Source organism: Melanostigma gelatinosum (assembly GCF_949748355.1).
Source record: "Melanostigma gelatinosum genome assembly, chromosome: 15".
Lineage (NCBI taxonomy): Eukaryota > Metazoa > Chordata > Actinopteri > Perciformes > Zoarcidae > Melanostigma > Melanostigma gelatinosum.
Window position 1 is genome coordinate 23,458,894 of NC_136648.1, and position 14,521 is coordinate 23,473,414.

The 14,521-nt window shown below is 40.6% G+C and overlaps 1 protein-coding gene across 1 annotated transcript; it reads left to right on the top strand.

Moving 5' to 3' along the window:
- Positions 1-9,233: 9,233 nt before the first annotated feature.
- Positions 9,234-13,653, top strand: cyp7a1 (cytochrome P450, family 7, subfamily A, polypeptide 1; the record flags this gene model as incomplete). The annotated part of the gene is made up of 8 exons (XM_079285751.1): positions 9,234-9,316; positions 10,439-10,679; positions 10,783-10,992; positions 11,314-11,508; positions 11,607-11,806; positions 12,712-12,842; positions 13,042-13,220; positions 13,351-13,653. The coding sequence occupies 8 exons, from the start codon at positions 9,234-9,236 to the stop codon at positions 13,651-13,653; spliced, it is 1,542 nt and encodes a 513-aa protein (XP_079141877.1).
- Between the last annotated feature and the right edge of the window lie 868 nt (positions 13,654-14,521).

Here is a 14,521-nt window from a genome sequence, read left to right on the forward strand (position 1 = left end):
ATAGAAAGTGACCTTTGTACTAGAATGAATAGTTAAAGTGTCCAGATACGTAGACGCCTGTGTAAAACGCGAAATGTGTGTGTGTTACCCTGTGCAGCCCACTGCATGTTGTTTACTGAGTATAAATACCAGAGACTCGGAGACAGATCTTCGAGCGGTCTTGATGTACATTCTGTATGTGAATCAACCCTGTCTCCTTCTCTGCAAAGAATAAATGTCCAATGATGAATGATTGTTACACCAGTCTCGAGTGAATTTTTCTAACATAATGGTCCTTCGAGCCGGATCTCAATACCTCCAGTTCTCTTCAGCTTTGAACCTGAAACCGTGCACGGGAGAGTCCAGGACTCTTGACAAAGACCTCCGTCTGATTCTCACACGAGAATCCTTTGGTAAATTGAAAGGCCAGGAATTTTGCTGAAGAGAACGGCGTGACGAGATCTTTTTTGGTGAACCAGACTGGTGAGAATCATTCATTTTGGAAAATCCGGAGGTATTCCTTTTTTATGACACTAGAACTAAAAAAGAGGTAACTTGAGTTTCACCACTAAGACGGACGTATGCCTTTTTTATGACACTAGACCTAAAAAGGAAGAAACTGAGTCTGAACGCTGAGACACACGCATTCATTTTATGACACTAGACCTAAAAAGAGAGTGCGTACAAAATTAGTAAAACTGAGGGAGGACTAAGGATGATTTTTTCTTCTCCTTTTTACTACAAAAATCAAATAAAAAATAAATAAAAATAAAAGGGGGGGAGGATAAGATTTGAGATTATTCTTACAAAAATAAAAAAAAATTTAAAGATAATAATAATTAAAGATTTTGAGAAAAATGGGGTCAGGGGCTAGCAAAGACAGTGAAGATGAGACTTATAAGGGAGAGACTAAGTACATGAAGATGAAAAATGTGGATAGCATTAAATATGGAAAGAGATGGAAAGAGCAATATGGCTTCAATGAGAAGTTGCCAGTCACGGGATGCCAACTCTTGGTTGATCAGATAGAGCGACAAAGCAAGGGAAAGAAAAGAGGTTTTAACCGAAGTAAAAATCTGGTTATCAGAGGCGCAAAAAGGGAACAGAAAAGACAAAGACTGAAACGACTACAATGACAAGAGACAAGACAATATACAAGAGACAAGACAATGACAGAAAACAAGAAAATGACAAAGAATGTGAACATAACGTGACTAATTCTCCAAGCGTATCCAAGCGTACACTTTTGTGAGGTGGTGTGAGGGAGACGGCCTCCTCCGGATGTTCCCCCACCCTCTGCTTCACCCCCAGATCTTCTAGGTGTGGACGCTCAGTGTAAACGTAGCAAAACATATGCGTTTTCAAAAGGAAACGGATTAATGTGGACATGGCCTCAGAAAGACTTTACGACACGATGAAGAATACACATTGGGGCCAGACTTCCGAACCAAATGATGCCTAGGTGCTACTTCAGGCCCCTGCTGTGTCGACCCCTTGATTGACCAAATGCCAACTGTATGTCCTTCCTGAAGGTCTGAGGCCATGTCCACACTACAACGTTTCCATTTGAAAACGCATATGTTTTGCTACGTTTACACTGAGCGTCCACACTACGCCGGAGATTTCAAGCACCGAAAACGGAGGAGTTTGAAAACGCTCCCGAGGTCAGATAAGTTTGCCTCTTCGTGTGGACGGTCCAAAATGGATGTTTGGAAACGATCACGCCCACACCTGATTTCGCTACTTGATTGGTTCTTAGCAGTCATGACGTGTCCTTCTCTGATTTGTCACACCCCTATCACGTGACCCTTTCCCGGAAGATCACAAACAACAACATTGATACCGACTACCAGGTTAATTAAACATGGACAACTGATTACAGGCGTTGCTGACCTTGTTGTCTTTACTAGCAGCTGTTGTTCAGGTAAAGTCTGCATTATTACAGAGGAAGCAGCTGTTATTGGAGCGATTAGCGAGCGGCGTGACCAGCGGCGTTATCAGACCTACTGAGCAGACGTCTGAAGTCACGGTTAGCGGCTTTAGGGAGGGTGATGGACACAAAACGGAGGACTTTCCTGTCCTTATTAATGCTTATTTTGTTCTTCACAACCATTGTCAAGTCCGCAGATAAAATGTAAAGGAATACAACATTGACTGCTCTCCAGTAGGATAGAGACTTCAGACACCAGCAGAGCTACGAGTGAGAACAGACAAGGAAACTGAGGGAACGAGTGAGAGACGTGTGTTGACCACATTTATGGATCCATAATCTCGTAAACTTTTATGTGTAAGTGTTGATTTTAAAGTATATTTGATGTGAGAGAAAGAGAGATAGAGCAAGAAGTTGTAACTAAGTCTGAAAAATAAAACTTCTAAAACTTTCCACTAAATGTGTCTGTTTGAATTTATAGAGGAAGATTTTAGAGGAAGATCTAAAGTATCAAACACAACCTTTAAAAGACTACTTTATTACTCTGTCATATTTTTTTTAACTAAGCAACAAATCTACTTCCTGTTTATACCAGCACCCACCCGCATGCCCACTGTACGTGAATAATCACGTGATATTTGTTTTCAGGCGTTTTAGTCTGGACGGAGATCGTTTTTCGTATTAGTATTAGTGTGGATGCAGCCCTTTGTCATAGTCCCCCCTTACCTCTATCTTCTAGTATTGACATGTAGTCTAACCACTGCTCTGGCTCCCTGCATAAAATGCTTCTTTCTTCATTTGTTCAGGGTCAACCCACCTGCACAGATCTGCTCTGTGTCTGTGAGGTCACCAGTTTGCCGGCATGCTATAATAAACTCACAACACCACAGCAACTTCTGAACTGGACTTGAATGATTTCTTCAACAGACATTTATGTCTTAACTTTTTGAATGAGAGAACATTTGAAAAATATAACTGCATAGCAACAACAATTGTTGTAGAAAAAAATGTGTTTGATGTAAGTCGGCATAGTGGAAAGTTGAAGGCCTACTGTATTTCCTTATGTGGTCATTCATTATCTCTTTATCAATTTGATTTTCAGCAGTTGTGTCAAAGAAAAACCTCTCCTCTTGCTATTACAGATTATTATGTGTTTGTCTGAGTGTGAGAGTAGATGTGAGCCTGTCACGACAGAACCCAAAAGAGGAAATGCTGAAATCCTGAAAATGTGATTGTGTGGCGTTATGCATACACATAAAAATGAGTGGTTTGTATGCAAACATGGGCATACTGTATTACGCATAAATCAACATGCATGAAACCACATTTCTTCACCACACTTCACTAACTTACAAACAATGTGTGGTACCAGATGTCATGTAGCCAGTAGTGACCTGAAAAGGGAAGGGGAGTTCCAGGTTACTACAGTACACACTAATTTGAACTGGACAACAACTGGATAGTTGTTGAATCAGTCAGCCAGATTCAATTATTATTATCATTATTAAATTACATGACACCATCCATCCTCAAAAAATATATATATTTGTCCTCAATAGTTCTATGTGTACATTGTTGTAAATTTTGCATGTTATATTTCACCTTTACCCTACCCCAACATTTAAATGAAAGGCAGAAGATGTAGTGATTTAATTGCAAATTCCTAATCCGCCTAAACGCTACTAATGCTTAATAATCACTAGTAATTTTAATGAAATAGTTTTACTTTGTGATTTTGTTACTGTTACTAAGATAAAGGATGAACTATGTGTTAACATAGTAACACAGCAGCCTATATCCAAAGCTCCAAACACAAGATTGAAACCAGCTTTAAATGTCACTACACAGAATAACATTACAGTAATCCAGCATCCCAAGGCTGAACCATACAGCCCGTCAACTCTAAATGATGCATGCAAAGCCAATATTCAAGGTTACCAATGTATACCCAGGTATTTTCTGACAAAGGTGCAAAGGTCGGACTACTATATAATTACCAGATAAGAAACTGAAAACTGAGAAAGTAATACAACAGCTTCTTAGTCACCCTAAACCTTGACCTTGACACAGTCAGTGAGCTGCCTTGTCCTGATGATACATATTACTCTTGTTCAGCATTTATAACACAACAATTAAATTACTGATCAAGGACTCTGCAGGTCAAGTATACAAATCAACTAGTGGCTTTTAGGATCCCAGTTTTATTAAAGTGGCTTGCATAGAACCGCATGCCTATTACAAAATAGACAGAACCATCTTTTTTATTCTTATTAGTGTAAAACAACATTACATAATCAATACCAATGACTAGAGAGTGTTGTGAAAGACATGTCTTACAAATAAGTTTGTTTGAATAAAGTGAGTTTTGTAACTTTTCTGACCAAACCACCATGTGAGATTCAAATAATATCTCTGTGCCAGAGCTTACTCTGACTGGGGGTACTATAGTTGTATTGGAAGCATGTTTTCTACTTTTAAAACTTTCCACTAAATGTGTCTGTTTGAGTTTATAGAGGAAGATTTTAGAGGAAGATCTTAAGTATCAAACACGACCTTTCATTATTAAAGACTGCTTTGCTTTCTTTTTTTTAACTAAGCAACAAATCTACCTCCTGTTTATACCGGCACCCACCCGCATGCCCAGTGTACGTGAATAGTCATGTCATATTCGTTTTCAGGCGTTGAAATGCCCGTGTGGACATGCATGTTTTAGTATGGTCAAAACTCCAAACAGTTGCATGAACTAAGTATACAAGTTTCACGGTAGAAAAATGGAGGGGTTTGTTAATCAAACCCTGCCACCTTCACCATCTTCAAGTCAAAGGGCGCATACTTTCAGGTGGCTACGAAACACAGGAATTTCTTGCGTTTCAACCTCTCGGGGATAGCCGACGAGTTAAACTAGCTAAGTCAGTAGACGCAAGGATACAGCCACAGCTGGTTTAATGCACTGGTTGACTGACTGAGTATAGGGTGAGAGGCAACAGATGCTGGTAAATAGAAGTTCTCTATTTAGTTCTCTCGCTCTCGCTCTCTGTGTTTGTTAGCACACATATGTACGCATTATGTGTGTGAGAGTTTGATACAGCTAGCCTATACTGAACCAGTTTGATGACGCAATTGTCTGGTCTGGCCAGTGAGTTGTCCGCATGTTCGTCATACAACTTTAACTCTTTCACAGTGGGTTTTTAATTCATGAAAAATAATTGCAACCATTTTGGTCGCCTAAAAATGTCTGATTCACCATTTGGTTGTACTTAGCTCCACCTTTTTGTATCACTACTAGTTGCCAAAAACAAGATGTCAAGGTCAAAATGCAGAGCTTGAGCTTTAAAATGGCAGTCCACAACCAATGGTTGATGAAACAGGTATACCATATGTGCAAGTCTTTTTTCAAGTGGAGTCACATGCCGCACCTCCACATGAGGTACATAGCTTGAAGGATAGCAGGAGTAGCCCTTCTGGTGGCAATTATATTCTTTAATAACAGCTGTCTGTCCAACTACAAAAGAGCAAATGAATGCCAGTGGAGGCTTGGGAATGATATTTGTAGATAAATGCTTGTTAGGTGGAGGACCACGCGCCATGCAAGGCTTTATGCGTCAACTCTAAAACTAAAACTTTGTATTCTTTTTGCACACCCATCCTCCGTTATGCCTTGTTTTAAAGAAATGATTAATGCTTTGCAAAATGTCAATTAGTAGTAGAACTGTGGCGAATCTGAAACAGTCTCACACCATAGTACGGTTGAAGGGCTGTGACACACTGCCAAACAGACCTGCAAGTATGTGATTAGTGCATTGTAACATATAACTGTTGTGAATATTGTTCATCATAGTTATTATTCAGCCTAATAATATATATTTGAATGAAAAGCAAAGATATAAATAGGATCACTAACCATTTAATACAATGAGTACTTTTCTGTACTCTGTGCAGGTGTGATACAGTCATATCTGTCCAGATGTGCAGCACTTGACATTGATGATGATCATGTTATATTTAGCTTTGAAAATAGTTTAAACACCAAACTACTACTGATGGACAAAGCAGTCTGGTGATATAATTGAGAGCACTAAAAGAATGGCCTGTAACACCAAACCAGGTTTACATCCCTCAGACAAATACTGAAGAAGTTGGGCCTGACATCGTCATGTGATATCAGGTTCACACTTGTTCAAAAGAGACATGCCTTAGCCTTTCACGTTTCTAAACGTTCATGTTGTTATTTCAGTTCAATGCTGAACAAATTAAATAATGTTTATGTTCATATCTCAAGCCAATAGGTTTGATAATTTGAAAAAATATATATTTTAACTGACCAAATTTTGGTCTTGAACTTATATTCAGACTAAAAATAAGTGTCGGAAAAGTTTTTGAGGTTAAATATAACTTTGAATCAGTTCTGGAATTGTTTTGAATAAAATATTTCTTGAAATTTTTCACTTTCATATATATTTAGATGTTTGAGGTCTATTTTTCAGATTGAGATTTTACAGGTAAAATCTTATTTTTTCGGTTTCAAATCTTTTTTGAGTGGGCCAAATGGAGTCGGGACTGTCCCATTGTCCATAAAAGCGACAGTAGAACTCGTTCAGCTTGTTTGCCAGGCATAGGTCATTCATGGAGTGGGGTGCTTAAGGTTTGTAGTTTGTTATCTGCCTGAGACCTCTCCAGATACAAGCAGAGTCACATGCTGGTGTTGCAGTTTCACAGAGTACTGTCGTTTAGCGTCTCCCACCGCCTTGCTAAACCTGTATGTTGCCTCTTTAAACATCTCATTGTCCCCACTCCTAAATGCCTGTTCCTTTTGCAAACTTAGCTGTCTGAGTTCTGCTGTAAACCAGGGTGTGTCATTGTTATAACTCACTCTGGTGCTTGTTGGAATACAGCTGTCCTCACAGAAGCTGATGTATCACATCCTCTGTGCTCATCCAGATTGTTGGTAGCAGTCCTGAAAACATTCCAGTCTGTACAGTCTAAACACGTACGAAGATCATCCATGGCTTCACTGGGCCACTGCTTTGATTTTCTGACAACAGGCTTACAGAGCTTTAATTTCTGCCTGTATGCAGGAATCAAATGGACCATGACGTGGTCAGAGAGTCCCAGTGCAGCACGAGGGACGGCATGATAGGTGTAACAGTGATCTAAAGTGTTCTCCTCTCTGGTTGAGCATTTAATAAACTGTGTATTTGGGGAGTTCATGGCTGGTGTTTCTTTTGTTAAAGTCGCCAAGGACAATAACTAAAGAATTCAGGTTGGTCTGCTCCACACACAGTAGGTGTGTCTCAATTCAGCGGCTGCATCCTTCAGAGGAACCAGCCTTTGCGGTCTACGTCAGCCGCGTCCTTTGAGGACCGCGAAGGCTGGACCGACCAGTCTCCGAAATGAGACGGTCTACGGTACAGAGGACTTCCTGTTTGCGTCACCAGCTGTTCCTGCCGCTGAATTGAGACACACCTTGTATCTGGAGGCGAGCGTGCGCTCCTGTGGCGGAACGTAAACACTGACCAGTATGAATGAAGCAAACTCACGGGGGAGTAAAATGGTTTCAAGAGGGCGTGAAACCACTGAGAGGTAAACGGGTGGGGTCCGTGCAGTCTGCGAAACATTTCCTGCTTTTTAAAAGCCAAATAAAATCTTAATAAAAGGTGAGGCACAGTCGCCCACTCAGAGACTATCAGTGACTAAATAGGATTGGAGGGTTTGTTTCAGGGGTCGTCAACTATGATCTCTCCATGAAGCAAGGCCCTGTGGTCAATAAACGTATCCATTTTACTGACACACGCCATTTGTTATATAAACCCTCGAAAAAACAAACCCATCTCTGTAATAGTTAGATTTTGTTTTTGTAAAATAGTCAGTAGCAATCTATATATGGGTATTCAACAACTACTGTATAACAACTGTGAAAAACAAAAATATTCAATGAAATACATAATACTTATTTTCTTTGGTATTTTTCTCATATACAGATATACAATGATGATTGCTGGGTAATGTGTGTGTTGATGTTGTCGAATGTCAAGTCTCTATTTGATGGTGTGACAAGACGATATGATATACTGTGGCTAGTTTAGGTGTAAAATCTGTCAAGACTGACAAGCCGAGCAAGCAGTCATGCATTTCATCATTATAGTTTGCACTGGGGCACATTGTACTTACGCCACTGCCTTGATCACTGCTATCATGCGGGTATTTCATATCTACAAATACTTTATGTTTGGAGAATAATTGTCTCCAGGTGGATGATTCACTATCACACACACTGTGTGGTGCTTCTCAATAATGTAATCTGTTGTCCTTTTCTAATGTTGTATTTCTCGATGAACTTGATTTCGTCTCCACTGGCACACCGGCAAGTATTAACAGGTAATACTTGTCTGTTGTCACATACCATACGATAATGATGTTCATTTCCTCTCCCACCTGCACTCACAAACACACATATGCACACACGCAGGAGAAGAGCAGGGACCTTGAATCTATTTACCAACCCAGAGTATTATCACAGAACAGTCCTTCAGGTAACACTGTCCATGGACTCCGGTCAAGGTCATCACACACACACACAGACACAGACACACACACACACGCACACACACACACACAGACACACGCACACACACACACACACACAAACACACACTGTTCTTGGAATCCTATTTTCGATAGAAATCCCAGTAAGATAACACGCTAGATCATTTTAAGTCCTTAGTCAATTTCAAATAAAATTCACAAGAGGTAGTTAATGACTTTCTTATTGTCCAAAAAAAATATTGATACAAAATTTGTGATGAAGATATGTTTTTTATGACATCTAAAAAAAAGTATACTGTTTCTGCAAAAAGTTGTTTGTTGTAATATTTAATAAACAGATCATATCATAATCTTAGCTGCAGGTTTTGAACATGCTGAAAAGAATCTGCCTTATAATAATGCTTCTTATGTTGCGCAACAAATTGAACTTTTGCAAGTCAGCAGCTGGGGCTGACTCCAGTGATGATATCATGCCATTCCCCTGAATCAGCCCTTGGGCCAACCCTCAGGGACAGAGCAGGTATAAAAACCTGTTACACACTGCCTGTCATCACACTAGGTTGAACCAACACTGCTCACACTCAGGCTGCTTGCACAATCTGCAGTGACAAGGAGTGACACTTTGCGTTCATAGCCTCTGGGTTGTTAAACAGGAACCTAGGGCAGCATCTTCAATCGCAGTTCCTGTCAGGGTGATCTGTGTGAAGCATTAATAGCGGTTAGTAAGCCTCCTGGGGTGCTGGGTCTTCCTCTCATCATCATCATCAACAGCAACATTACCATGATAATAAGCATTGCACTGATCTGGACAGTAGTGGTGGGATTCTGCTGCCTTTTATGGCTTGCTGTGGGGATACGACACAGGTAAGACTAGACATAGGACATGTAGGATGCAATGTATTAGGCATTTCTTATAGTTGTTGTATTTTACGTATACAGTGTGTTTGGAAGACTTCACATTATTAGGAATCTGCTGATATATGCCAACCACCAACAGTTTTTTCCAGGGAAGCAGTCACATGCAACAACATGATGCATGTGGCAATTTATGTAAACCAGTTACGCACTGTGAAGGACATAAGTATGCATGCAGTGTGAGCTAATCAAACAAAAGCTTTTGTAAAGATGTTGGAATTTGTTTGGTGTGCTGTTGTTTCACCAGTGTGCTGTCGGTGCTTATCTGCTTAAACCATGGTCGGATTGACAAAATCTGAATGTCATAATGACATTTAGGCTGGCATTTAACCATAACAACAATGGTAACTGTTTTGGAATGTTTTGGAAACTGTGCTGGTTGTTGGGAGGATCAGGTAAAACTTCAAGGAAACTGGCCTCATTGACGAGATCTCAATGAGTTTTTATCATCAGGGAATCATCACCCTTTTCAGTAGGACAAATTAATCTTTAAAATATTTTGGTAAGCATTTTATTCTTTGATTTGACAGTCGATAGTGAAGTGGTGACAAAGAATGTTGCAATTACATGGTAAGGACCCTTAAACCCCAGGAGATGGGGCACCCTGGTGTCCTAGGGGTTAAGGCACTGACCATGAACCACAACATCCTTGGACTGCAACTGGTTTGAAAAACCCACCAGGGTACCCCAATTTTATTTTTCAAAGTGATGGAATTTTGTCAGGGGGCTGCTGTTCAGTGCGAACACTATAACCATGTTGGGTTATCTTCCTACAATTCACCTATTTCTCAGACAAGGTGCTTTTTGTTTTGGACATACATGGTTCACATTGGACAAAAAGTAAAAACTTTCATGAGCTGGCTATAGGTTGAATCAGTCAGTAATAGTAAGAAAAAAAGTGAGCATGACTTTTTGATTTTTTTTAATTTTTATTCATTCAATCATCATAAACCCTCTCTGTGCAAACAACTGGGCCCTAATATGGAAACACTTTGACCTTCTATCAGTGGCTATTAGTTTTGTCTTTCACTGAATATTGTATGCTATATCTTTCTTGTCTATGCCCCATAGGCAACCTGGTGAGCCTGCAGTTGAGAATGGCCTCATCCCCTACCTCGGCTGTGCTCTGCAGTTCGGGGCCAACCCTCTTAAGTTCCTCCGCAGCCGCCAGAAGAAGTATGGTCATATTTTCACCTGCAAGATAGCAGGCCAGTACATCCACTTCCTGTGTGACCCCTTCTCTTACCATTCAGTCATCAAACAGGGGAGAAACCTGGATTGGAGGAAGTTCCACTTTGCTACGTCTGTTAAGGTAAATGTATTAGATTTCATCTTCTAATATTCATACCATGTTCTGTCAGGATATTTTTTGATGACACCAGTGACCCTAAACCCATTTTTCCTGCACTCATCAGGTGTTCGGCCACGACAGCTTTGACCCTCGCCATGGCCACACTACAGAGAACCTTCACCAAACCTTCCTGAAGACCCTGCAGGGTGAGGCTTTGCCCTCCCTGATAGGATCCATGATGGGCCACCTACAGGACGTCATGCTGAGGACGGACACACTCAGCCCTAGCAAGGACCACTGGGAGGTGGATGGCATCTTTGCTTTCTGCTACAAGGTCAGCAATTGGACTTTAGACTGGAAAGCATACAAGATAATTTAAGACACTGGAAGAGGTAGTCTGCCATCAGGCCTAAGGCTATACAGGTTATAGTGGACGCAGTCTGGATTAAATTTACCCACAATATGTACGAAATGATGTCAAACAAAGTCACTTTTCATGGCTGCAACTAAAAAAAAGCAGCAAAAGAGAGACTAGACTGAGTCATTTTTCAAGATGTAACCCTGTAATTCCAAAGCCTTCATGCCCTTCATTTGGACTTGAAAACAGTGCTCCCAACAGTCTTAACAGGTTTCCTTCTGTCCTGCTGTGCCCCAGGTGATGTTTGAATCTGGCTATCTGACTCTGTTTGGTAAAGAGCTTGGTGAAGACAAGCGCCAGGCTAGGGAGGCAGCTCAGAAAGCCTTGGTGCTCAACGCTTTGGAGAACTTCAAAGAGTTTGACAAGATCTTCCCGGCATTGGTGGCTGGCCTGCCCATCCATGTCTTCAAGAGTGCCCACAGTGCCAGAGAGGTTAGTGCCGCAATGCCTCTGTGCTGCCATTTCTCACAACTTAAGCAGTATAAACTTTATTTAAGAGAAACTCAAGTATTTATTTTTTTTATGTCTAGAATCTAGCAAAAACCATGCATGCTGAAAACTTGTCCAAGAGGGAGAACATGTCTGATCTGATCTCTATGAGGATAATCCTGAACGATTCCTTATCTACCTTCAATGACTTAAGCAAAGCCAGGACCCATGTCGCTCTGCTATGGGCTTCACAGGCTAACACCCTGCCTGCTACCTTCTGGAGTCTCTTTTATATGATCAGGTATGTTAATAGCTCTCTTTGTCTTTAGGCTCACAAGAACAGAAGATAGCAAATGGATTGGTCGACTCAACAAGCAGTAGTGGTTGCGAGTTCTGTTCTGTTTGAACAGAATCAATTATTTGTAGTCTCTTTATTGTTGTTAGTAAATCACAAATGTAGCTGTCTTCTTCTTGTCAGTTAAATGTCAAGTGTGGTAATCTATTATCACCAAAACACATCTCTTTGTTCACAGCCTGGGGCTAGGGTGGCTAACGTTGCTGGCTTAGAATTACTCATATGTATACATGTGTCTATATGTCTATGTCTATATCTAATCTATGCACTTTAGATCAATCTATTGTAACTGACCTGACACAGTAGACCAAATTGTTGACTGATAGTAGGCAAACATTAGACTAGCATTTCAATTTTAGCAATATGCTGCACTTGTGCCATGACTTTAGATCATTTAATTTGCATGGTACAACCAATTGCCATAAGGACAAAGATTTGTCATAGTTTTGTGCCTGTAGTCCAGCATATTGGATTTGAAATAAAACAATGACTGGGGTCAAAGTGCTGACTTCAAATTTTAAGAGCGGTGTTTGAGGGTGTTCACCTGTAGAGCATCATGGGAAATAGACTTCAGATAGGAATTAAAGACAAAGGATTTGCAACAAAATGTTTAATAAGCTCATGTTCACACATGTCCACATGTTCATGTACTTTATGTTCCATAAAATTGGAATAAACTAGTGTTTTTAGACATCTATATATTTGCACCAAGCATCACAGTTACAATTAAATTCCAATGTGTAAAAAAATAAATATATGGTGCTATTACAATGAAGTTCCTGCAGTTATCCAACATCAGTCAATAGGAATATTTAACAGTGACAGTAACAGGCTCCTCTATCTGTGCTCAGGAGCCCAGATGCTATGAAAGGAGCTTGTGAGGAAGTGCAGAAAATTCTAGAGGATTCAGGGCTGACGGTTGACCCGAGCAACCCTACACTGAACCTGACCAGGGAGCAGCTGGACAACATGCCTGTTATGGGTAAGGTTACCAGCAGGTTACTAGAAAATAAAAGGTACTTGTAAGACAACTAACTGTCTGGCATTGCCTACATGGTGTACAACATACCATTGCAATGTATGTACATAATTCTAGTATTTTTTTATTTTAAAATGCAGTGAACAAATGTTATGAACCAAATTTATTTCTTTACATATTTCTGTCTACTTTCTGTCTGTAGACAGCATCATTAAAGAAGCCATGCGTCTTTCGAGTGCTTCTATGAATGTACGTGTTGCCAAGGAAGACTTCCTGCTTCACCTTGACAACCAAGAAGCTTACCGCATTAGGAAAGATGATGTCATTGCTCTTTACCCACCCATGCTGCACTACGATCCAGAAATCTATGAGGATCCCTATGTAAGACTCCTGTATAGTTACTACTTAATCAATGACAAAACAATCTTCTTCAGGAATTTGTGTAATTTGTGTAATTTGTGAACTACTGAAACTCATCTTCCTCTCTCCCTCTCTCCTCATCCCCCCGCAGGAGTACAAGTTTGATCGTTTCCTGGATGAGAAGGGTCAGGAGAAAACTACATTTTACCGCAATGGCCGGCGGCTGCGTTACTTCAACATGCCCTTCGGCTCTGGGGTCACCAAATGCCCCGGCAGATTTTTTGCTGTGTATGAGATCAAGCAGTTCCTGACTCTGGTGCTGTCCTACTTTGATATGAAACTGTTGGACCCTGCTATCAATGTCCCACCTCTTGACCAATCCCGTGCTGGTCTGGGTATCCTCCAGCCTACCTATGATGTGGACTTCAAGTACAAGCTAAAATCGAACCACTAGGCTCTCTGTCGAGGCAGAGTGATTGAAGTACATATTGTACTTGTATTGTACATATTGTTGTACATATTGTACATATTGTTGCTTTCATTTTCCGCTATTCTGCACATATGGGTGGAGCCCTTAAAAACTGTTAAAATCCTTCAGCGTAGTAGAAGCACTTCCTGTCTGGCATCTCAGAGTGCTGAGTTGCATTTTCAATTCCGGACGGACCTAGAAACACAAATTCATAAAATAAATGTGGTTTTGCACGTTTGGCCCATTTACCCAAAATCTTGTCGAGTTATTATTATTATTGTTCTTCAAATCAAGTGGCAGAGTATTTCTACCAGTGGCGGGCTGTCAGGGCCTGCAAGGCCTTCTCTGCTGGCCTAAACAGAATCACAAAGCTATATATATTTTATAATTTAATAATTTTTCTGAAATACACTACATGTATTATAATTTATAAAAAAATTCCCCATTATCTTATTTTCTCATTGCACAGCTACTGTCTTCCTCAGTTGCTCTGCTTCCAGTGCAGCTTGTTTTAAGTAGAGCTTTTATCCAATCAGATCTCACCTCTGTGTCTCTAGGTAAGAACAGAGGCCCCAGGCCTGGAGACTCTCACCTGCAGCCAGTGCAGATTAAAGTAAATGGGGACGATATTGTTGATTGTCATAGTGTTCAACCAATCAGATCTTTAGTTTGACATGTTGGGCGTATTCTTTGACTATCAGAGCCTGCGCGCCGGCCTATAATGACGTCAGCATTACATGCCGCTCAGTGTCCACGTGTAGCTTTGCCGCGAGGTGCAGAGTGTGCTGTGACTGGTCAGTGGGCGAGCACGTGACTATCATGAAACGAAATTTAACAGCCAGCAGAGGCTGAT